General features: G+C 41.7%; 1 protein-coding gene across 2 annotated transcripts in view; it reads right to left on the bottom strand.

Moving 5' to 3' along the window:
• Cep57l1 (centrosomal protein 57 like 1) overlaps positions 1-26197 on the bottom strand; it is a 56644-nt gene that overhangs the window by 26931 nt on the left and 3516 nt on the right. For both annotated transcript variants that reach the window (XM_075944792.1, XM_075944782.1), the window contains exon 2: positions 5447-5609. In XM_075944792.1, the coding sequence (XP_075800907.1) occupies positions 5447-5609 (163 nt within the window). The remainder of the gene's footprint in view (positions 1-5446; positions 5610-26197) is intronic.

Here is a 26197-nt window from a genome sequence, read left to right as displayed (position 1 = left end):
GAAGATGCTTTATTTTTTTTTCCATTTTATAACTTTAGCTTCTTTGTCAAAAATTAGGTATTCATAGATGTGTGGATTGATATCCGGGTCTCTGATTAGATTCCATTGGTTTACTTGTCTGTTTTTATACCAATACCAAGCTATTACCATTACTGTAGCTCTATAGTAGAGTTTGAAGTCATGGTTGGTGATGCCTCCAGAAGTTCCTTTATTGTACAGATTGTTTTGGCTATCCTGGGTGGTTTTTTTTCCATATGAAGTTGAATATTGTTCTTTCGAGGTCTGTGAAAAATTTTGCTGGGACTTTGATTGGGTATTGCATTGAATCTGTAGACTGCTTTTGTTAAGATTGCCATTTTTACTATGTCAATCCTACCTATCCAAAAGCATGAGAGGTCTTTACATTTTCTTTAATTTCTTTCTTCAAAGATTTAAAGTTCTTGCCATACAGGTCTTCCACATGTTTAGTTAGAGTTAGCCCAAGATATTTTATGTTATTTGTGGCTATTGTAAAGGGTGATGTTTCTCTGATTTCTTTCTTAGCCCATTTATCATCTGCAATATGGGAGGGCTAGTGTTTTGTTGTTGTTGTTGTTTTTGAGTTAATTTGTATCCTGCTACATTACTGAAAGTGTTTCTCATAGGAGTTCCCTGGTAGAATTTCGGGGGTCACTTATATATACTATCTATCATATTATCAGCAAATAGTGAAAATTTGAACTTCTTTTCCAATTTGTATTCCCTTGATCTCCTTTTGTTGTCTTATTACTCAAGCTAGAACTACAAGTACTATATTGAATAGATATGGAAAGAGTGGACAGCCTTGTCTTGTTTCTAATTTTGGTGGGATTGCTTTGAGTTTCTCTCCATTTAGTTTGATGTTGGCTGTTGGCTTAATGTATATTGTCTTTATTATGTTTAGGTATGTTCCTTGTATCCCCACTCTCTCCAAGACCTTTATCATGAAGGGGTGTTGAATTTTGTTGAAGGCTTTTCAGCATCTAATGAGATGATCATGTGATTTCTTTTGTTTGCAGTTTGTTTATATGGTAGATTACATTGATGGATTTTTGTATGTTGAATCATCCCTGCATCTCTGGGATGAAGCCTACTTGGTTATGATGGATGTTTTTTCTGATGTGTTCTTTGATTCGGTTTGCTAGTATTTTACTGAGTACTTTTGCATTAATGTTTATGAGGGAAATTTATCTGTAATCCCCTTTCTTAATTGTGTCTTTGTGTGACTTAGGTATCAGGGTAATTGTAATCTCATAAAAAGAGTTTAGCAATGTTCCTTCTGCTTCTATTGTGTGAACAATTTGAAGAATATCGGTATTAGCTCTTCTTTGAAGTTCTGATAGAATTCTTTGCTGAAAGCGTCTGGTCCTGGGCTTTTTTTTGGCTATTGATGACTGCTTTTATTTCCTTAGTGGTTATAGGTCTATTTAATTTGCTTATCTGGTCTTGATTTAATTTTGGTATGTGGTACTCATTCAGAAAATTGTTCATTTCCTTTGAGTTTTCCAATTTTGTGGAATACAGGTTTTTGAAGTATGACCTCATGATTCTCTGAATTTCCTCTGTGTCAACTGTTATGTCCCCCTTTTCATTTCTTATTTTGTTAATTTGGATATTCTCTCTCTGCCTTTTGGTTAGTTTGGGTAAAGGTTTGTCTATTTTGTTGATTTTCTTGAAGAATCAACTCTGTCTCATTGATTCTTTGCATTGCTTTCTTTGTTTATATTTTGTTGATTTCAGCTCTCAATTTGATTATTTCCTGTTGTATACTCCTCCTGGGTAAGTGTTCCTTTTTGTTCTAGGGCTTCCAGATGTTCTTTTATTCACTACTGGGAGAATTTTCAGCTTCTTTATGTAGGTATTTAGTGTTACGCACTTGCTTCATTATGTCCCATAAGTTTGTGTATGTTGTGTGGTCATTTCCATTGAATTTTAGGAAGTCTTTAATTTCTTTTTTTACTTCTTCCATGATCCAGTGGTGATTCATTTGAGCATTGTTTAGTTTTTATGGATTTGTGATCGTTCTGCAATTAGGGTTGTAGTTGAATTCTAACTTAAGGCCATGATGATCCGATAAGACATGGGGTTATTTCAATTTTTTTTTATCTGTGAATGTTTGTTTTGTTACTGAGTATGTGGTCAATTTTAGAGAAGGTTCTATGAGGTTCTGAGAAGAAGGTATATTCTTTTGTATTTAGGTGGAATGTTCTATAGATGTCTGTTAAGTCCATTGAGTCTAACATCTTAATAACTTAACTCTGCTAAGCTTCTGTCTGGTAGACCTGTCCAGTGATGAGAGACAGGTATTGATGTCTCCCACTATTAGTATGTGGGGCTTGATGTGTGGTTTAAGCTTTAGTAATGTTTCCTTTATAAATGAGGGTGCCCTTGTATTTGGGTCATAGACGTTCAGAATTGAGACTTCATCTTGATGAATTTTTCCTGTGACAAATATGAAATGACCTTCATCTTTTTGACTAACTTTAGTTAGAAGTCCATTTTGTTGAATAATAGGATAGCTACACAAGCTTGTTTCTTAGGCTCATTTGATTGGAAAATCTTTTCCCAAGACTTTACTCTAAGGTAATATCTGTCTTTGTAGTTGAGGTGTTTCTTGTATGCAGCAGAAGGATGGATTATGTTTTTGTACCCAATCTGTTAGCCTGTGTCTTTTTATAGATTAAATGAATCCATTGATATTAAGGGATATTAAGGACCAGTGAGGGCTAGTTCCTGTTATTTTTTCTTTTGTTGTTTTTGTTGGTATTGTGTGTGTGTGTTTTCCTTCTTTGGGATTTGCTGCTGTGTGATTATCTGTATTTTTGTAGATGTAGCTAACTTCCTTGGGTTGGAGTTTTCCTTCGAGTACTTTGTGTAGGGCTGGGTTTGTGGCTAGGTATTGGTTAAATCTGGTTCTGTTATTAAATATCTTGTTTTGTCCGTCTATAGTGATTGAGAGCTTTGCTGGGTTTGCATCTGTGGTCTCTTAGTGCCTGACCAGGACCTTCTGGTTTTCACTTGAGAAGTTGGGTGTAATTCTGATAGGTCTGCCTCAATATGCTACTTGGCTTTTTTCCTTTGCAGTTCTTAATAGTCTTTCTTTATTCTGTATGTTTAGTGTTTTGATTATTATATGGCAAGGGAACATTTTTTTTTGGTCCAGTCTATTTAGTGTAAGCTTTTTGTATTTTCATAGGCATGTCCTTCTTTAGGTTGGGAAAGTTTTCTTCTACGATTTTGTTGAATATATTTTCTGCCTTTGAGCTGGACTTCTCCTTCAATTCCTAGTATTTTTAGCTTAGGTCTTTTCTTGGTGTTGCAGATTTCCTGGATATTCTGTGTTAAGAATTTGTTGGATTTAACAACTTCTTTGACCAATGTATCTATTTGCTCTATCGTATCTTCAATGCCTGAGATTCTCTCTTCCATCTCTTGCATTCTGTTGTTTATGCTTGCTTCTGTAATTCCTGATCATTTACCCAGATTTTCCATTTCCAGATTTCTCTCGTTTGTGTTTTCTTTTTTGCCTCTTTCAAGTTTTCAAGTTTTGAACTGTTTCTTTCATCTGTCTGATTACTTTTTCTTAGTTTTCTTTAAGGTATTTGTTGATTTTTTCCATTTTTGTCTGTGTTTTCCTCTACTTCTTTAAGGGAATTTTTCATTTCCTCTTTAAAGACCTTAAGCAGCTTCATAAAGTTATTTTTAAGGTTGTTTTCTTCTGCTTCATCTGCGTTAGGATACTCAGGTCTTGCTGTTGTAGAAGCACTAGTTTCTGGTGCTGCTGTATCGCTCTTTATGTTGCTGAGTGTATTCTTACCTTGTTTACCCATTTCTTCCTCCAATCGGAACAGGTTGACATGTTTCAGGGGTGTCCCTTTTCCTCAACTGGTGTACTTGGGGGATGTGGCTCTGTTAAATGCTTCTTCAGGTGTAAGCAGGGCAGAGCCTTCTATAATCGTTCCCCCTGATGGCCACAATGCTGCTGAGATTTCCTCTCCTGGCAGCTGCCAGGTGACCACCACCACACTGCTGAGGCTTCCTCTCCTTAAGAATGTAGCCTTACTGAGCCTCTCTCTATTGCTAGCCCTTTTGATGTTTATTTTATTTTCAAATTGACAAGAAATTTCATAGAAAAAGGACTGATTTATAAATAAATACGCGAAAACTTCATTTTTCTTAAACTATGAAGACTAAACATCAAAATCGAGCAAGATAAAAAATTAAAAATCATTTAAAGTCTGGTATGTATTCTGTCTTAGAAAACCTCCAGCTGGGTGTTAGTGGTGCAAGCCTTTAATCCCAGCACTCGGGAGGCAGAGGCAGAAGCAGCTCAGAGTTCAAGGGCAGCCTGGTAAGTTCCAGGGCAGTGAGGGCTACACAGAGAAACCCTGTCTCAAAAAGCCAAACAAAACAAAAAAGAAAAAAAAACCTCCACAGTTCTGCTAGATCCAAAGAGTGTAACGTCATATGACACAGTGATGACACGGGAGTGTGAAGTACATGCAAACCTGAAGTACGGAAGCCCAAAGGGTAGGCTCTTTCATGCCACATGAAGAAGTGACTGTGCCTGTATGGAGGCACATGCTGGTGAGGCCAGCACTCCCAAGGCTGCGGCAGGGAGAAAGTAGTGTGTCTGAGGCCATGCTGGGCTATGGTGTAAGACCCTGAAGAAAAAAAACGATCACCTAAATAAAAATTTTCCCTTATCTATCTACCTGTAACAACTAATACATTTTTACTCTTTTTTGTTTGTTTGAGGCAGGATTTCTCTGTTTAGCCCTGGCTGGTTTTAAACTTGCTGTGAAGAACAGGCTGGCCTCTACATCTTGAATGCTGAGATTAAAGGTGTGTACCACACCCAGGCTCTGACAGTTTATTGTTAAGAGTAGTTTTCTGGTTTTTAAGATATTTTTATGATAAATGTTTAATATTTATTAGCTTGTTACATTAATCTTTAGCTTATGATGGAAGAAGCAATATTTTAAGAAATGACAAGTGACTTATTTAAGCCCACCGAACAGCAGCAGACCTGTGGTTAATGGGTTGTTGCGGGAGGTCCTTCTGCTCCTCCAGCCTATAGCCGCTGAGATACCAGCCCATTGGGGCGTGGTCTCTCTCCCTTTAAAAAAGCGGCTACTTCCCTTCTCGCTCTCTTCGCTTCCTGCTCCGTTTCCGGCGACTAGACTCCTTCCTGATTGCACAGAGGGCTGTTGTCTGGGACGGTTATCTGTAAGTTTTTCCCCTTTAAATAAATACCACCCTATTAATCATAATTCCAAACTGGTGTGGCATTGTTTGTGACTTACACCTTCAATGGGTCTGTGAATAGTCAATGCATAATCATACTCTCTTCTCTGTAACAGCAGTAGGCTCTGTTCCATGCCATGGCCTGCTACAAATTTTCTGTAAAGTTTCATATTAATATTACCTTGGTTGTTTGGACTATTAATCATTTTAGGAGGGATGACTTCTGAATTCACAGGGTGGCCAATTTGAGGTGTTTCATTCTTGATGAACAATGGGGGACACATTCTTTCTGGAGGGTTATGATAGCTCCCAATTACACTGTGTGATAATTCAGAATCCATTGTCTGTGGAAAACAAAAGAGACACAATATAGTGTCACTATTTCCATCTGAGGGACAGATTCATTACATAAAAATGATGCAACACAGTTATACACTACAAGCTTATCTGTACAAACTTAATTATCATAATTTCAACTAGATCAAACTCAGCAATAACAGAATGAAAAATGGCTATTGTAGTAGTTTGAATGTAATTAGCCCCCATAAGCTTATAGGGAGTGGCACTATTAGGAGGTATGGCCTTGCTGGAATAGGCATGGTCATGTTGGAGGAAGTGTGTCACTGTGGGGGCAGGCTTTGAGGTCTCCTGTGATCAAGCTATGCCTAGTTCAATTCACTTCCTACTGCCTATAGATCAAAATGTAGGAAGGACTCTCAGTTCCTTCTCCAGCATGTCTGCCTGTGCACTGCCATGTCCTCTCATGATAACAATGGACTGAACCTCTGAACTATAAGCCACCCCAATTAAATGTTTTCCTTTATCTAGAGTTGCTGTTGTCAACAGACAGTTGTTCATAGACTGCTCTGGTCATGAGCTGATGAGCCTCCCCCTTGCCCTCCAGAGAGCAGGGATTGCAGGTATGCATCATAATGCATCGGGGAATTTCTATCTTATTTTTTCATTTTCTGCATTAGAGCAAGGGGCCTTGCACATGCCTCACAGGTAGAGAAAAATCTTCAGCAGACTCAACACAGCCACTGACTTTTGTCTCTTGTGACCCACTAAAACAAGATTAAAACAATTTTCAAAGAAAAATAAAACCATGTCAAGAAATCAGGAGATTAACTACCATTCTCTGGAAAAGAGCAAACAGGCGAATTAATGGCAATGAAAAGACAGACTCCTGGCCCAGATAAGCAGAATGACTTAACTTTGGCCCTCAGAAGCCCAAAGGCATGGGAAGCAGCCACACCTCTTTAGGCAGCAGAAGACTGGAGGCTAGGGAAGCAGTGAGACTCAGAAGAAATTATCCGCCAGCCTCCACTCACTCCCCAACCCCATCTCCTCAGCAGCCTTCATCCAGGAGCCACCCCTCAACCAGGAAGATAGCAAGTTTCTTTTGTTTTTTTTTTTCTCCTCCTACCTCTTTTCTTTAAAAAAAAGAAAGAAAGAAAAGAAATCAGAGTATCTCTAAGACAAGAGACACTAGGGTATCAGGCGGAGCAGCTGTACAGAAACTGACCCAAATGTGGATCCAGTGACTGCACCTAGAGGTTTTCATTCAGTGAGCAATCAGATCCCCAAGAAGAGGGTAAAGAGCAAATTTTCAGCATCTCTACAGCCATCCACCCCAGGACTGAGGTCCCCACTGGCCACTGAAGAACCAGTACTGGCTGCACTCACATTCATTACAGCAAACTTTTTAAAGTAAGAGTTGTAGATTTTGCAGACAAAAAGCATTGCGCTCAGAACACTAAACAAGAGCATTGCCTGCTCTTCCAAAGGTCCTGAGTTCGATTCCCGGCAACCACATGGTGGCTCACAACCATCTGTAATGAGGTCTGGTGCCCTCTTCTGGCCTACAGGCAGACACACAGACAGAATATTGTATACATAATAAATAAATATTTAAAAAAAAACGAAAATGCAAAGAGGCGAATGAAGGAAGAAAACCATTTAAGGAAGATCAAAAAGCATTCATTCAATGTGGTGGTAGAGCAGGAAAATGGTACTCGAAGGGATCAAACTGAGAACAAGCGGTCCTTTAACATCTGAGAAGAATATTCTCTGTTCACATAGCATGAGGGCTGTAGTCTCACTGATGAGCGAAACTAACAGTCAAAATAAAAGAGTGGGGAGCACGGAGATGAGTCAATGGTGTACCCAGTCAAATTGGCCTGCTTAAGTCAGAACTAATACTAGACACAGAGATCTGCCTGTCTCTGCCTCCTGAGAGCTGGGATTGGAGGCATACCACCACGGCCTGGATAAAATCTATAAAATCATTAAAAGAAAAAAATGTATAAAGAGCATCAAGAAATAAAAATTACTAAATAAATAAATTACTAAATAAAAAGGCAATATCAAATATGAATCTTTTTCTATCAAATATTATGAAACTTACATTCAAGAAAGGGAATAAAATCTTTTATCTCCCCTTTATGCAGATATTTTAATCTCCACCCCCTATTTCTCCTTTATAGGAATGTGATGGCTGGGAACAGTGACCCCTTTCTCCTTGGGGCAGGGACCCCTTTTCCCTTCCTTCATTTTCTGTGCTCCAGTTCTTTTCAGACTAGACAGCAGAACAAGACTGTGAGGTTGAACCCCAATCAATGGGAAAAGTATAGCTAACACCTCACTAAAAACCAAATGCACTTCCTGCCTCCGTCTGTGCCGGCTCTTCCGGAGCACACCCTCTCAATCAGAAGTCAAGTCTGCCTGTCCAGACACTCAGCAGTAATGGTCTCTTTCTCTGTGATCCTGGGCTCATTTCTAACAGGTGTGCAGCAACTGAGAAGGTCATGCCCAAGGTCAGGCAGCTACTAGAGAGCGGAGCAGAGCGGGGGCTGTGAGTGTGGGCAGCCTAGAGCAGAGGATCTGCTCTGCGGCAGAGGGCTGGCTGCTTTTGCAGGGGATCCGGATTCACTTCAGCATCCACCTGACATGGCCGGTAACCACCCACAGCTCTAGGAGCTGACACCCTCTTCTGACCTCCAAAGGCACCAGACACACACGGCACACTGACATACATGCCAGCAAAATACCTATACACATACAATAAAAATATAAATCTTTTTAAAAAAGTGTTGGTCTATGTTGACAAACACTATGTCAACATCTTTATGGATGTATGTTGGCTGCTTAGGGGGTTCAACACCTAAGAATGGTTTGAAGTAGAATAAACATTTGAAAGTCATTGATGTATGAATGAGTGTTCATTTAGAGCCCATACATCTCTAAGCATGTCCTTCTGTTACTTGATAAAGGATGCCTTCTAGGCCTGACCAGGTCCATAGAAACAGAAGTATACACTTTTAATTATCTCCTCAATTGAATCTTATGCAAAATAAAGTTGAAGATCACCAAGGAGGAATCAACAAAGAAATGCCTCACATGACCTGGGGTTTATTGGAAGTGAATTGAGCAGGAACAATTGCTAAAAGAGATTATAAGGGTCTAAGCAAGAGTCTGATGGACAAAAATATAGCCTCTGTTCTACTATAAAATGTGCTGTTCTTTTGTGTACCACAAAAAACAAATATTCCAAATACAAAAAAAAAGCTGGAAGAGCATAAAGACTAAAGATGCAAAAAAGAATAAAGGAAAAAGAAAGCCACCAGAAGTTGGCAGAGGGTGGGTGAGATGGCACACTGGGTGAAAGCTCCCGCCAAAGGACCTGAGTTTGCTCCCCAGAATCCACAAGGGTGGAAAGAGAGAGCCAACACTACAAAGCTGCCCTCTGACCTGCACAGGCATCGTGTGGCATAAGTAACCCCCATCACACACACAATAGTAATAAACAAACACTTTTCAAAACTAAAAAATAAATAATACAAAGGAAGCCTGAAAAGCAGATGGTAGATTTTTATATAACACTGATGCTCCAGGGCCAGGGAGATGAGTCAATGGTAACTGCTTGATACGCAAGCAGGAGAACCCGAGTCTGACTAGGCAGGACCCACAAAAAGCTGGCTGCTTAGTGCCTGTGATCCCAGCACTCCAGCAGGACAGGGGCGTAGACAGGGGAGTCCCTGCAAGTGGCAGGCCAGCTAGTCCGGGCAGCTAGCCCACAAAGAGACCCTGTCTCAAGGTAAAAGGCAGGGTGTGACAACCAGAAGTCCTCTGATCTCCATAAACAAGTGTGGCGTGTGGCCACACACACACACACACACACGCATATATGAATGCACATACACATGCACACATATGACATTAAAAGGGAAAAAGGGAAAGAGTTAAGATTCTAACACAGCTCTGCAACTTGAGTTCATTCTGTCAGCAAGGCCAAAAACAAAACCACAAAATAAATTTCAAAATCTTTTAGACAGGAATTTAATTTAAAACAGTCCCAAAGGGTAAGGGTGTAGCTCAGTCGTAGAGTACATTCTTAGCATGTGGGGGTCCTTGGTTTGACCTCTAGTATCTCCCCCAAAGAAGGTATCAAGTAGGTGCCATGAGTAAATGGGAGAGGCAATTACAGGCCCTTTCTGAAGTGATTTGTCTTTAATCTGAGCCAATTATAAACTGTCTCCCCACTTAGACATTCTTAGAACTGCCAAAACACCAAAGTACAAGCTAGTCTGAATGCTCAGAATCATTTTTCTCAAGTGTGGGGCATATTTTGGGGTTCTCATTTTTTACAAAAATTTTGATTTGTTTATTAGGTACAAAATAGACTTTTTAAAGCACAAAATTTCTTTTTCCTTCTCATCACATTTAGCCATTTTTAAAAAGTATTTTACTTTCCAGCTGTGTGTGTATATATCTATATCCCCCCCTCTGTGTGTGTGTGTGTGTGTGTGTGTGTGTGTGTGTGTGTGCTGAAGAGGCCAGAAAAAGTGTTGGGTCCCTTGGAGCTGGAGTTACCGGAGTTAAAAGAGGCTGCAGGCAGCCAGTGCTGGGAACTGAACCCGGACCCCTGGAAGAGCATCTTGGCTGCTGAGCCATCACCGCAGCCCCACACTATCCATTCTTATAAAAGTCCCTTCTATTAAAAATAACAAACCAAACAACAAAACCAGAGCAAGGTTAAGTGGCTCACACTAGCACTCTCTGGGGTTTCAGGACAGATGGCAAACCCTGCACAGGCCCTGGTAATGGTCCAGACACAACAGGATGAAGAGTCAGCTTTGTTCTTGCCGAGGGCCATGATTTACAGCCCCACTATGACAAACTGTATTCTTCCTTGAACTCAAACCCACCAACTTAATAGTCTCATTATATTCAGAGTATCCTGGCTCTTAAATAAAAAACAAAACAAAACTAACCCCTTCCTTCTCAATGACACATTTTTTTTTTAAGTACAGTCCAGTTCAAACAGATTCGCCACTTTTTCCAGTGAGTGTAGAAAACACTGAACAAATTACATACCACATTTGTTCTGGAAGCTTGTAAAACCACAAATTCCAGTGTATAACAAGCACATCACCCGATAGTTATTACCAGAGGACTAAGAGTCCATCAGTGAAAACAAGCACAGCTGAGAACTGATGGCTGTAGGGAACTTCTGAGGTCAGATTGTGACCTTCCAAATAAACCCAGTAGACACAACCAGGCTGTCCCCTGGCTGCGGCAGACAAGAGGCCCTCAGACATCGCCACCCCATGTGCAGCAGTTCCTATCTCTGGGACTGACTTCTCCTGCCCAGAGCATCGCCTCACTCAGGAAAGCTGTAGCCTACCCAGGAGAAAACGGGAACACATCCTGTACACAGACATGTAAGTATAGGAATTTGATGTTGCTGTTGTTTTGAGACAGGGTTTCTCTGTGTGGACCAGGCTGGCCTCGAATTCAGAGATCTGCCTGTCTCTGCCTCCACGGTGCTGGGATTAAAGTCATGTGCGGCTAATACAGGGAATTTTCTAAGACATAGAAAGTTAAGTAACATTTCCCACAGCCTTATCTTCAGCTAAAGTTTTCTTTCCCATAGACACACAGGAACACGGGCTCTTCACTGCCACTGCTTCTCCTAGTCAGGTTACAGTACTGCTTCTATGTGGATCTGAGGAAATTCTACTTTTTATGGCTAAGTTTTATTATTATCTTTATTTTATGTATCACAAGTATGCCTGGTGTCCACGGGGGCCAGAAGAGGGAATCATATCTCTAGAACTGTGTAGCAGGTCTTTCTTGTCAGACTTTCTTTAGACCACCAGCCACCAAGTAATGATACAAAGACTTATTATTATGAAAGTGTGGCCTTAAGTTTAGGTTTGTTCCCAACTAGCTCTTAAATTAACCTGTTTCTATCTATGTTCTGCCATGTGGCTTTTCACCTCTCCGCCACTGACTTCCTCAGTGGCTTGGGGGAGAGAATCCTGCAAGCCTAGATTCTAACCTTAAGTTCCTTTCTCTTCCTGGAAGTCCCACCCATTTTCTCCTGCCTGGCTATTGGCCATTTAGCTCTTTATTAAACCAATCAGGTGCCTAAGGCAGCACCGCAAGACAGTGACACATCTTTACAGTTTGCTCAAATGTCCCACAACAGAACTGGAGTTACATATGGGCCACTGTGTGGGTGCTGAGAATCAAACCTAGGTCTTCTGGAAAAAGAGCAGTGCTCTTAACTGCTGAGCCATCTCTCCAGTGTCAGAGCCCATTTTTAACGTCAATCTACTGTGTAACTGTTAGGAAAAAAAAATCTTTTAGTATAATTTATATATAATACTTAATTGAAAGTATCTTTTTTTAAATGCCCATAATCAAAGGAGGGGTTTGGAGGGATAATTAATATTAAGGATCTTTGAAAGAACCATGTGGAAACCTACAATTTTATAAACTTCCTAAACACACACACACACAACAAACACACACAGACACAAAATAGTTTGTTGAGGCAGTCCACACAGGGATTATGTCATCCCAGAAGGCTGGTGCCAGGTGTGGGACACCTCCCATAACATTGGTCAGAGGGGTCCCAGAGATCTCCAAAATAATTCAGGCTCTTGTCACTGCTCTTGGCTACCCACTACTTTCTGACTGGATTTAAGGCCCACTCCACCGGAGGGAATGCATGCGGTACTGGTTGCGGGGTTCAGAGGACTTGGAAGTGAACCCACTCCTATTATTTGCTATTTGGACATAGTATCAAACAGCCTTTAAATTCTAAGTACACCTACAGGTTAGTGCAGCTCTCAGACTCCATTAGAGTCCAGTGGATGATGGTTAATGAAGAAACAACATCCACATGCAAAGAATACGTCACTGTGGAGTGCTCACCACTCTTTCTAAAGGAACATCTATATTACACCCCTACCCTAAGGCTTCGGAACCAATGCAGATGGGGGGAAGAGGAATTGTAGAGAACCTAAACAAAACCATGTCTTCTGGACACAATGGGACAGCTAGCTACACAGGAACCCACAGAAGCTGCAGATGTGTGCATAACACCAACATGGAGGTTCCTGAGCCCCCACCCCTAGCTGAGAAGCTATGGATGGGTGACAGCTTCATGAAAGGGAGAGCAGTTTCTGTGAAGGTATGGCTCCTGGTGTGTCAGCCTCACTCCAGGGGATGAACTCACACACAGGAGTATATGAGCAAAGTGGAGTTGATGGATTATTTAAAAAAATAAAAATATAAAAGTTGTGGGTTCTGGGGGAGGGTAATAGACCTGGGAGGGTTGGGGGGATATGATCGAAATACATTGTTTGCAATTCTCAAAGAACTAATAAAATATTTTAATGTATAAAAATGGTTCATAACATAGAGAACTCCTAGAAATTTGTTAAAAAGAAAATGTCTCTAGGTGATAAAAATCTTACACAAAGGGCACAAATTAAAAGGCATTTCTGGACTGCTAACTGTGAACTACGCCCACAGCCTTCTCATTCCTAAAGATAACAGCAATCAACAGTTCTTAAAGCAGAAAAAGACAATTATTTATAGATCAAAGCACTTTTCTTTTGGTGACTTTCTTGTCAATCAGCAAGTAATGCAGGGAAAGGTTCTTCAGATTCTAGAAGCATGTAGATCTTTTGAGGTCACTGATTCAGACCTTACCATTATAGGGTGTGTGTGTGTGTGTGTGTGTAGAATGTGGTATGTGCAGGTATGAATGCATATAGGTGTACATACACATATGTGGAGACCAGAGGCCAGATAAAGATGTCAGGTGTCCTGCTCTATTATTCCATCTTATTCCTTTGAGATGGGGACACTCATGGAATCTGGACCTAGGCTAGTGGGCAGCAAGCCCCGTGACCCTCCTATTTCTGACTGTAATATTGCTAGGGTTAAAGTATACATACAGCTCACCCAATTTACATGGTGCTCATGAAGCAAGTGGGTGCTTGTACAGCAAGCATTCATGTCCACTGAGCCATCTCAAAGCCCACAGTCTCTCAGAGTGATCACTACTGTGGGATCCGCTTATCCAGTAATTCTTTTTTAGGCATCTCTCAACAGAGCTGAATGAATCTCCATGGTTTCATTAAGAAACATGCTAAATGGAACCAGGGTTCTTTCCTGTTTCTGTTACTTGCTATATAATCTTAGTCACATCACTCCCTTTCTCTTAATCCTAAAAGTCATCAAGTATTACGTAGTTATACAGTGGAAGGAGCAGCCATGATAGAGGTCTTTACCATCCTTTCCTGGGTGTTTCCTCAGAACTGAGTTCTTACAAATATAGTCTCTAGCATCAAGTCTTCCCTCCCTCCCTGCAATGATTCCCCTTCCGCCCCCATGTTTGTCCAATCTTCCCAACTCTTCTCAACAGCTGCCAAGTTTTCACACCCTCTGAGAAGCAAGGCAATCACTTCTGGAGGTCCATGCCTGTAATTGCAGATGGCAGAGGCAGAAGAGTTCAAATTTAATGGGAGGCTGGGCAACGGGCCAGATCCTGCCTCAAAAAAAGAATGCAAAAAATATAAAAATGATATTCTTTATAGTTTCAGAAATGTTGACTTTATAACGACTTATACTACATTTTCATGGTTCTATTCTTACAGAATAACAGATAACCTGTATTATTTTGTAGACAGGTAGCATAGTGGTTTCAGGAGCAGGCCTTGAAGATGAACCATGTGGTATCCAAACAAAGTTTCTCAGATGCCCCCTCTATCTATAAAATAGGAATCATAAGATTACCCACTTATTTCAAAGTACTATATGTAGTGAATTATACACAATGTAGCTGAGTAGAGCTTGGCACCTTTTTTTGTTGTTGTTTTGTTTTTCGAGACAGGGTTTCTCTGTAGCTTTGAAGTCTGTCCTAGAACTCACTCTGTAGACCAGACTGGCCTCGAACTCACAGAGATCCACCTGTCTCTGCCTCCTGAGTGCTGGGATTAAAGTTAGTGTGCACCACCACTACCAGACGAGCTTGGTACTTTTAAAACAAATGTTTCACAACATTTTAGTTATTATAACAGGCAGTAAGCATCTGTGATCTGAATTTCCCAAATCTGAAAGCTTTGAGTATCATATTCATGCTGGTAAAGTCAGTACACACACTCCAAAATCTAAAGCATCAAATGTGTGTTCCCAAGTACTTCAGATAAAGAAGACTCAGCCTAGGCTGGGGAGGTGGCTCATTTGGTAAGTGCCTGAGGTACAAGCAAAAGGACTTGAGTTTAGATGACCAGCACCCATAGAAAAAGTTGAATGTGGTGGCAGGCATAGTCCTAGAGTATGATTGTATATGTACAAACAATGCCTGCACGGTGGGGAGCAGACTCAGATCCTCAGAGCTCATCGGCCAGTCCAGCTTGACAGTCACTGAGCTAGCGAGGTGGAGAAGATGGAGGAAAATGCCTGACATCAACTGTTGGCCTCCACACACTCACCTCACACATGCATAATGCACACACACACACACACACACACACACACACACACACAGAATTCTTGCTCAACCTACATTACCCAAAATTGCTTATGCCCAATACTGTATAAATAAAAATCACAGATGTACCTAATGATACTGGAGACTACAAAATAGGAAAATCCCACTGACCTCTCAAAACTTAAGCTATCCACTCCCCCTTCACCCCTTTTTGTTTTGAGACAGGTCTCACTCTGTAGCCTGGCTCCTTGGAATTTGCTATGTAAACCAGGTTGGCCTCCCGAGTGCTGGGTTTATTGGTGTGAATCACCACACCCAGCTAGGACCATTATTTTTAATATTATATCAAACCTATACAATGTCTCCAGTGAGTAATTTTTAAGTGGTACAGGAGACAACTTTTCATGAAACAGAATGCTCAATCCCCACACTTACCTGTGATCATTTTTATGCCTACCACACAATCCCAAGCTTTACACCTAATGCCTTCCCCAGCTCCCCCATTCCCTTCTCCTTTCAGCAAACCCAGGCTTGTTGGCACATGCCACAGCACCGAGTTAAGTCTCCAGTCCCTAGGCCATCTGTTCTTAAGTGACAGTATCACTTTTGGGTATGTTCTGATTTATTTGGGTTTTTGTTTGTTCGTTGTTTCTGCATAGACATCACTTTTTAAAAATTAAAAAAATTGATGGAGGAAGGTCATTGGTTAAATAAAAAGAAACTGCTTGGCCCTCATTGGTTAGAAGATAGGTGGGAGGAGTAAACAGAACAGAACGCTGGGAGGAAGAGGACGTGAGCGGAAGTTGTTCAAGTCATTCCCATTGCAGCTAGACAGTGGTGTCTGAATGACTCAGCATGGTTGTCATGATACCGCTCCCCTTGGTACTCACAGGGGCATGCTTTTCACTTCAGTTCTTAGAGCTAGCCCTCAGAGCTTGAGCTGCCCCGGCATTTGACTCGTCTGAGATAAACAAGTGTTCTGGAGGGCTGAAGTCGTCTCTTGGTGGAGAGAGGTACTGACAGGGTCATCTGGGCAGACACCATTGAGCCTGCAGTATTTTTCAAGCAGAGTTGTTGGCACAGCTGCTGAGGTCTGAGGAGTGGAGTATGCTGTTGCTTAGCACAGAGGGCAAAGGACAAAGCCCAATTTCTTTTTTTGTCCAGTTGAGATGGAAGCTTAACTTGATCACAGTAAAATTTATTTAAAATATACCCACAAAAGATATTACTCCAATTCTGCATTCATTTCCAGTGTACCTCCTTTACTTACCTAGCCAGGCCAAATGCTGAAATGCTGAGGGTCTGCTATTGTCTACCTAACAGCAAAATCTCACAGCCTACTAGAAAAGACCCTGTGAGCTGGGTGAGGTGGTGCATGCACATCTATAATCCCAGTGCCCGGGAGACAGAAGCAGAAGAATCACAAGACTGAGGCCAGCATTGCTACACAGGTGAGTTCTAGCCAGCACGAGATAACAGGAGACCCCATCTCTAAAACAAACAAACAAACAACAAAAACTACCAGATATCTGTAATCCCTACTTCTTGAGAGACTGAGGTGAAGTCTATCACTTGAGTTCAGGATTCAAGCTCAGCCTTAACAACAGAGTGAAGACAGTATCTCAAAAACAAGCAAATAAACAAAAAAAAAAGCCTTATGAATTGGGCATCATCCCAGCACTTGGGAGGCAGAGACAGGCAGCTCTCCATGGGTTCAAGACCAGCCTGGTCTACAGAATGAGTTTTAGGCCAGACAAGCCAGAAAGGAAGAAAAAGCCACCCCATGAAGCTCTGTTCAGAGGAAGCTACACATTACAGGCCATCACTGCTCAAGGAGTCTCTCATTCTACACAGGGACTATTTCATGTCAACATAATTCACTTCATATAAAAATGTCTTTTGCTGGGTGGTGGTGTCACATGCCTTTAATCCCAGCACTCGGGAGGCAGAGGCAGAAGGATCTTTGGGCTCAAGTCCAGCCTGGGCTACAGAGTGTCCAGGACAGTAGGGCTTCCTCCACCCCACACCCCAAAAAATCAGTATGTCATTTTCCGTTTTCACTCCCTAAAATGCCTAACACATGCCAAGCTGCTAGAAGCTAGAAAAGGAAGAGAAAGAGTTCACAGTGTTGATGGCAGAAACCAATGCAATGCTCATCACCCTGGTCCCCTGAACTTGGTATAAACTATTACCAGGTAATTCGGTATTCCACAAAAAGGAAGGTGGGGTCTGCAAAGCTGCTTTATCACAGGAGTTAGCCAAATATGCTGATCCAGTCCAGACTAGCCAAGGCCAATAGATCAAGGCCTCTTTTATTTACTATGACCGACTTTTAGCCTTCAGTAAAGTTTCTCCTGAGCAGAGTCCTACAGATTTCCGTTTCAGTACTTGAAGAGCTGAGGCAAGAAAATAAGGCCAAGTGGGGAGACATGGTGAGTTCAAAATCAGCCTGAAGCTACTTGGCCCATCTCAAAACAGAGCAAAGCAAAGCAACACTCCGCCCTGCCACCCCAGATGAGAACCTGCTATCCAGTTACAAATCACAATTAATAAAATACAAAGAAAGGTTGTAAAACAGCAAAGCTAAGAGAGGCATGCACCATGGTACGTTCAATTATAGACAATATTTTTGTATATGAATAGTGCTACAGTTTCTCATAATTAAATTACACACTAGCCTGTGAGACTTCACTGTGCTAGCTCAGACACTAGAGTATACCCAGAAAGGAATTTGACAGACAATAGATTATTTACATATTCTTCTTTTTTTTATATTCAAGTAACATTTATTGAGTACTCAGATGTTTTTCTTTTTTTTTAATTTATTTATTTATTAAAGATTTCTGCCTCCTCCCCTCCACCGCCTCCCATATCCCTCCCCCTCCCTCGTCAGCCCAAAGAACAGTACGGTTCCCTGCCTTGTGGGAAGTCCAAGGACCTCCCATCTCCTTCCAGGTCTAGTGAGGTGAGCATCCAAACTGCCTAGGCTCCTACAAAGCCAGTACATGCAGCAGGATCAAAACCCAGTGTCATTGATCTTGACTTCTCAGCAGTCCTCATTGTCTGCTATGTTCAGCAAGTCCGGTTTTATCCCATGCTTTTTCAGACCCAGGCCAGCTGGCCTTGTTGAGTTCCCAATAGAACATCCCCATTGTCTCAGTGTGTGGGTGCACCCCTCGTGGTCCTGAGTTCCTTGCTCGTGCTCTCTCTCCTTCTCCTCCTGATTTGGACCTTGGGATTTCAGTCCAGTGTTCCAATTTGGGTCTCTGTCTCTGTCTGCATATTCTTCTTTTAAAAAATAATAAATGCTCATTCTACAGAACTTGGAGATTACACTAGAAAATAAAAATCAGCATAAAATTTACCAATTTGGTATTATCCTGGTCTACAAAGTGAGTTCCAGGACAGCCAGGACTATGTAGAGAGACTCTGTCTTAAGAAACAAAAATAGGGGCCTGGAGAGATGGCTCAGAGGTTAAGAGCATTGACTGCTCTTCCAGAGGTCCTGAGTTCAATTCCCAGCAACCACATGATGGCTCACAACCATCTGTAATGAGACCTGGTGTCCTCTTCTGGTGTGTGGGCATATATGGAAGCAGAATGCTGTATACATAATGAATAAATAAATCTTAAAAAAAGACTAAAAAAACCCCACAAAAACAAACAAATAAAAACTAACATTTTTATATCAGCTCAGTCTTATCATTTAAACAAAAGTAGAGATTGAAATACATGTTCTTGTAAGTTGCTCTTTTTATTTAATATAACATAATAAATAGTTACATATACATTGTTTGATTAAAGTATAATTTTTAAAGAGCATATAAATATTTATGCAAGTTATTTTCTCATTAAGATATATTTAACCAACTATAATGTTAGGTATGTGACAATTTTAATGCTTTTATTACTGTCAATGCCTAAAACTGTTTCAAAGTAAAGCATTATCAGAGCCTTTAGGACCTAACCAAAGGTCTTAACTGTTGCTGTGTCCTTTGACTAGTTCTCTCATGAAAAATACTCTATTTTAGAAAAATTTCTCTAAGTTATATCTTCTCCAATGCTTTTGGAGACTACAACTGAGTAAAACTAGAATCTATAAAAACACTGAAGTAGAAATGCGGGGCTGGGGCAGCGCTCAGCAGTTAAGAGCACTGGCTGCTCTAAGACTGTGGAAGACATTGCTGGCTGCTCAGAGGTGGCAGCCTCCCAGGGCCTAGCAGTTTATCTCAATAGCTCAGCCAGGAGCTGCCTCCCTCCAGCAAAGCTTCCTGCTGTCTACCTGCCCTTGTCTGGAGAATGGCTCTGGACTGCTGACCTTATCTAAAAGCTACCACCCACCAGCCGCCTGGCTCATCTTTAGCTTGACCCTCGGCACGGATCCCTGCTGAGAAGGCCTGTGCAAGGGGCTCTGCTATAGGACTCTACTGCCATATACTAAGTCTTGTGATAGGAGTGTGCCACTTAGTGCAAATTAGGTTTGCTCCCAGACTCCCCAATCCTATATCTTCCTTGTACTCTGAAACACAATTCAGCCAATTCACTGAAATCTGTCTCCATTTGCGCTCATGGGTGTCCAAAGCTTTCTGTTGCCCCATCTGCCTCTCTCCCCTCTTGGCCTGGTGGCCAAGAGCCCCAGAGGGAATGAGAACCCTCCACAAAGACCAAACTTCGATTCCCAGTGGCCACATAGTGGTCCACAGACATCTGTAACTTCAGTTACCCTAAGCTATCCTGTGTGAAACCGTTAGACAACATTCGCAATGCCAAGGACACGTGGACAATGCATGCGATGCTCCCTTTTCATTGGGAAAAATGACACAAACCAAGGGAGCCAACATACCGACACTGTTCACTGCGGAGGGGAGACAGTTCATACTATTACTGGTATTTTTAAAGCTATGTTTGGATATTTATGTGTGTAGTCATGTATGAGACTAATTTTGCCTACATAATAAAAGCTTGGTTCAAATCCAGATCTTCTTGCTTCAACTTCTTGAGGGCTGAGATTACAGGCAAGTAACACCATGCCCAGTATTCATATTTTTTATTCATATAAAATTCAATCTTATCTCTCTATATAAGGGTAAACATGTAGGTAATAAAAGCAATAAAAATATAAGAATAGAGCCAGTAGTAAGACAGATTTGTAAAAAATCTGTCATAAATTCTGTGTATATGCTGTAGTTGGTAAATACATCTTTCCAGAAAGGCAAAGTGAAGACAGATTTAACAATTTTTGTTTTCAAAACTTCTATCTATTAACATATGCCAGGAACAGGAAATTTAGATATACATTCAAAGACACTAATTTGGAAACACACACACACACACACACAATGAGAAACATGGTTGTGAATGTGGTTTATTAGTTTATCTCTATGGATGGAAATCACATGAAGTGTGAGGACAGGGTTGAGGCTAGTGCCTGTGATGCTACTCTGAAAGGAACATTTTGAATGATTCTGAAATCTTTTAAATCAATACTGCTAAAGAATTAAAAGAAGCTTTGATAAAACCTTAAAATCTAAAATTTCAAACTCTTAAGAGTAAAGCTTTATGATTCATTTCTATAACACGTGTACACACACACATGAACACACAGCTTGGCTGACATTGACAAGACAGTTTTCAGTAAGTCAAAAGAGGAAAGACCAAGGAAACACTTTGAGGCAAAACATTGTTTTCTGGGCAATATGGGGAGGCTACGGGTAGATTGTTTCAAACTTCCAGGACAAAGCAGAGAAACAGAAAACACAGCAGCCTGGAGTAAGATGGCCGGAAAATTGTAGTTCTCACTGAACGAAGAGCCTCGCTAACCCTGACTGACAGCACACAGCCACCTGCCAGTGAGCAGCAGATGACAGACGGGTGCCCTGACAGGAACTATGAGTCCTGTCCCCAGTGTTCCAGATAAACTCGCTGCTGATCTCAAGCCTCTTTGCTAAGAACGGCACACAATACAGCTGCGAGGGGTTGGTAAACTGGGTCTTTACTTTGCCTTTTATTTTTAATTTTATTGTTTGGTGACCTAAATAATAATTTCAGACCCAGTAGAAACTTTAATAAATAAATCTAAGCACAAAAATTTTATTTTATCAAAAATTCAGCTCAAGGTGAATCATAGACATTTATGTAAACCACAAAACTTTAAAACCTGTTGAAGGTAACAGAAAATCTATTTGACCTTAGGTATGGCGATATGTTTTAGATACAACACTAAAAGTCCACTGTCTGAAACATAACATTTTCAAGCTGGATTTGATTAAGATTTAAAACCAATTTATAAAGGACAGCCTTAAGAACGTAAAAGATAGCCAGACAGATAAAAATGTTTGCAAGGACAGGCTCCCACTTCACAAGAACTCTAAACACACAGCCCAAGGAAACGTAAGCAAGGGTCTTCAGACACCCGCTAGAGAAGACACCCAGATGGAGACCGGCACAGCGAACGGACGCCCCAGAGCCAGCGGGGATTGGCTAACTTAAGATACCTGTCCTGCCAGGGATGTGGAGCAACAGACTCCCTTTTCCTGCCGGCAGGAGTATAAAAATACAGCCACTGCTTAGCAGCTGCGAGTGTCCTGCAAGGACAAAGCCAGGGTCACTGTACGGGCCGGCCATGAGCGGAGAACTTCTGTCTGATTGACCGATAGACAGCACTTTTACTTTCTATCACCATGCATTTTAAGAGAAATGAGCTCTTGATCCAAGAGAAGAATCATTGACTTTCCACGACGGCCAGTTTGCCCAGCATAAGGAGGTCCCATCTGCTATGACATGCTATGACATGCTATGCGGTGACACCCGAGGTAAGGTGACACCAAGCAAGCCTGCTTTTGTTTCCTTGCTGACACTCCAGCCACTTTATAAAAGATCAGCCCTGCCATGCTCAGTACTGCAGTTTTACCTGCCTCGTGAATCACAAATAAAAGCTAGCTAATTTCTCTAAACTTGTTGAAAATTTATCACTATCCAGTTAATTTTTAAGCAACACAGGGGTGAAGGGCACCAAACCCCATGTCATGTAACTTCTGTCTCCCCCAAACCCACTGCAAGCTGTTGGCGCGAAGCTCAATGGCATAAGCAGGCAATTTCTCATGTAACACTTATTTTGTCAGCTATGTAGTAGACTGTAGTACACAATGTAGAAAGCTGGCTACAAACACAAGGGACCACTTCTTCAATTTTAAATTTTGGACAATTTCATATATGTATGCAAGGTATTGTAAACATATTTTCTCCCTCCCTCTCCTACTTTTGTGTCTTCTGTTCTATCAAGTAGTCACTTTTCACCGTGGAATAGATTTACTAGAGAGATGACTGTTCCTATGCAAATCATTCATGTCTTACTGACAGCAGGGCCTCCCACTCCTGGGTTCAAGAGACCCTCCTGCCGCTCAAGCCAGCTGGGATCGCACCTGTGCTGGATGGGCTTGGCGTCCCCAAACAGTGCCAGTGGCTATTCCCAGCCCAGCTCACAACAGCAACCGGAGCTGGCTATGGAGTCGACAGTGCCATAGTCTCACCACAGTTAGCCTGATAGAGCTCATGCTGACCTCCACCGAGCCAGGTCACGGCCAACCCGAACAACTAAACACACGTCTCACAATGAGGAAAGCGTGAGGGCTGGGGATCTAGTACTCCGTAGTAGAGGGCTTACATAGAACATTGAGGCCCTGGGTTTAATCCCCAGTACCACAAAACAAAAGAAAAATCAAAACCAAACCATGCTCTGGGCTAGAGCCGAACAGCAGCATGCACAAGGCCATGAGTTCAAAGCCTGGTACATCCATCCACACCCAGATACACTTACACAAACACACATATGTACATAAACACAAATACACACGTCAAACACATACACAGAGACACACAGAAATGCCAGCAACGGTCCAATGTATGTTGTTCTGCCAGACCTTATGGTGCGTTCGGGATGAGGCTGCAGGATCTCAGACAAGGCCAACCTAAGCTGTGCATCAAGCCCTGACTCAAGCAAACACACACTAAGAACTTGTCGTTCAAGAGCCAACTACATAGTGAACCAGTGTGAGTGTGTGTGTGTGTGTGTGTGTGTGTGTGTGTGTGTGTGTGTGTGTGTATGCAAAACCTGCTCACGGACAGAGGCCAGAACAAGACTGCAATATGGATGTGTATGAACAAAGGGCTCCTTCCACTAAAGAATAGAAGCCGAGAAGAAGCAACTCAAAAGGCCAGGAGAAGCAGCAAAGTGCTACCATGGAGGCTTCTCACAGCTTAAGAGTATCAAGTGACCACATTATAAACCTCATTTCTCTTGTTGATTCTAAGTTCCAAGGCAACGTGATAGTTTCTTGTGTAAATTTCCTCCAGGAAGGAAGAACAACCTAGCAAGAAAATCAATATGCCGTTTACTTGGCATGCATTTCAATCTATGTTAATAAATTATCATCCCCATAAATTGATCAATCCCATATTAATGCATGTACGTGTGTGTGTGTGTGTGTGTGTGTGTGTGTGTGTGTGTATGTGTGTGCACCTTACAGTTCCTATATATTAGCAAAGACTGTGTTTCTAAGCCCATAAGAGTTAGGAGCCCTGTTTTTTGTTATTGCTGTTTTTAGCAATGAATTTCACTGATTTGATTCAATTTCATCAATGAATTTCATAACGAACATTCCTGTTTGAGGCATCTTGAACCTGAGTATTTCCTGACTAGTGCACAATTCTGTTCAAGTGGCCACATCTTTTCACACACAGTGTCCTGTGCCTGCTCTGGGAGGTTGCTCTGGAAATTCAAGCTTCAAGCAGTCCTTTAGCCTAAGCCTCCCACTTAGGAGGGACCATAAGTGAGTGCAATATGAGCTGCTCCTAACCATCCTTCCTGCTTTGTTTTTCTTTTTGTGGTGTTGGAGGCTGCACCCAGGGCATGCGCACATGCTAAGCTACCGCTGAGTTGAACCTCTATCCTACTTTCTAGTTGGAAAAGGCATGCAGGGCCATATTTTTAAAAATTAACAAAACTATTTCATCAGGGTGAGCACCACTTTCTTAGCAGTCAGTTTTACTCTCCTTTGGGACAGGGTCTCCTGTAACCCATAATGGCCTTGAACTTAATACTTAACAGTATTAAGTGACCACATTATAAACCTCATTTCTCTTATTGATTCTAAGTTCCAAGGCAACATGATAGTTTCTCGTGTAAATTTCCTACAGGAAGGAAAAAACCTAGCAGGAAAACCAATATGCCATTTACTTCGCAGGTATTTCCAAGTATGTTACTAAATTATCAAATTTTGCATGGAGGTGCAAAATGACCTGAAACCCCTACTCCAGTTCCCAAGTGCTGAGATTACAGATGTGTACACAATACCAGGCTATCTTTGCCCTTTTCAGAACTGTTTTCTCGGAGAAATGACGAATTTCTGAACCCAGCTCCCATGTGTCTCCCTACAGTCTAACCTCAAGTCAGTCCCTTTACCTTTGTGCCCTAGCGTCCTCCTTTTAGTAAGGGCTTCTTTTAAAAAGGGGCTGGGTGATATAGAATCACATGGAAACTTCCAGATGTGTGTGTGTGTGTGTGTGTATACACTCACATATATGATTTATTAGAGTGGCTCACAGGCCGTGGTCCAGCTAGTCCAACAACGGCCGTCTCTCAACGGGAAGTCCAGGAATCCCACAGTCGTTCAGTCCACGAGGACGGCTGTCTCAGCTGCTCTTCAGTGTGCATCGCTGGAATCCCAAAGAAGCAGGCTCTGATGGCAGAGAAGGAAGGCCTCAGCAGCAGGACAGATGAACTTGCCAGTGAGAATGAGGGCAAGCAGGTGAAATGCGGAAGCCTCTTTCTTCCCTGTCTTTTATACAGGCTGCTATGAGAAGGTGTGGTCCAGATTTGGGGTGTCTTCCGACCGGAAATAATCCAATTAACTAAAAATTCCTCAGAGGTGTGTCCAGTTGCTGGATTTCAGTTAATTCCAGATGCGGTCAAGTTAACAACACAGAGCCTTTGGGACCACTGCTCACCACTGAAACTTGTGCTAGTTTTTACTGTGTTTTCAGAGCATCTCCCAGAGACTTTGGAGCTTGTTATTCTGATTACAATCACCCTAAACTGTTTCCCAGGGTTAAAACACTGGGTAGGCCAGCTGTTGCGGCGTCAGGCCAGCGGCTGGATGGCATTAAAGATGGTATCACAATGCTGCAGGACTCAGCAAACTACGGCAGTGAGCGATGATGGCACAGTAGGAAAGGATGAAAATGTGCAAGAAGCTGTAAGAGGATGAAATACACGAGGAGGATGAACTCTACTGTGAACTACACCCGAAAGAGGTCGCTAGGAAAGAGAGAAGAACGGACAAGGAAGTGATCTGTAGCTGCCTTCTGTGGATGCACTTGGTCTTGGTAGTTTTATGAAGTTGGTTCCACTGAATGACGGTTTAAGAATTATTTGCTCTTCAAATATCTTAATAAATAGCTCATAGAATATACAGTTATCTAAAATGCTTTCATTATACTGACTTTCATCCACCTTGCTTTTTTCATGAACAATATGTAGTACTTTGGAAAGTACCAGGATAAAGTGTTTTTGTCCACTGGTGCGATGCTTACTCACAACTTGCCCTTCTCCCCAAACAAGGTCTTGCTAAGTACTCAATCTGGTCTCGAACTCCTGATTCTCCTGTATCAGCTTCCAGAGTGCTGGGATAGCAAACAAGGGTCAGTGCACACAACAAACAGCAAGCATTTGTTGAGTCTGTGTTGGGAACCCAGCAACCTCCTGAGCTTTAGGTAGGCTTGGTGAACCAGACCCTGTCACTGCTCTCAGGTGCTCGGCCTTTATCAGGGCCAGGTGCAAATCAAATTATGGAGAACATAACTGCATACTGCATTTGCAACACATGAGCCAATAAGATACGTGCTGCAATAAAAGTAAATTTATTTGTTTGTTTTAGGGACATGTCTTCGAGCAAGAAATAGTTGAGCTAAGATCTTCAAAGGAAGATGAGTCAAAGACATGATGAGGCTGTCTGAACAAAGAAAAGCATGATGGGAATTTTGTGTCTCTTTTCAACACGGCCAATGACCTCCTCAAACAACGAAGCTACAATGGAAAAACCTTAAGTTATCTTTATTTTCAACCCAGGAATGGAGCAACAC

The sequence above is a fragment of the Microtus pennsylvanicus genome, chromosome 1, assembly GCF_037038515.1.
Source record: "Microtus pennsylvanicus isolate mMicPen1 chromosome 1, mMicPen1.hap1, whole genome shotgun sequence".
Taxonomy (NCBI): Eukaryota; Metazoa; Chordata; class Mammalia; order Rodentia; family Cricetidae; genus Microtus; species Microtus pennsylvanicus.
This window is presented reverse-complemented; position numbering and strand designations above follow the sequence as displayed.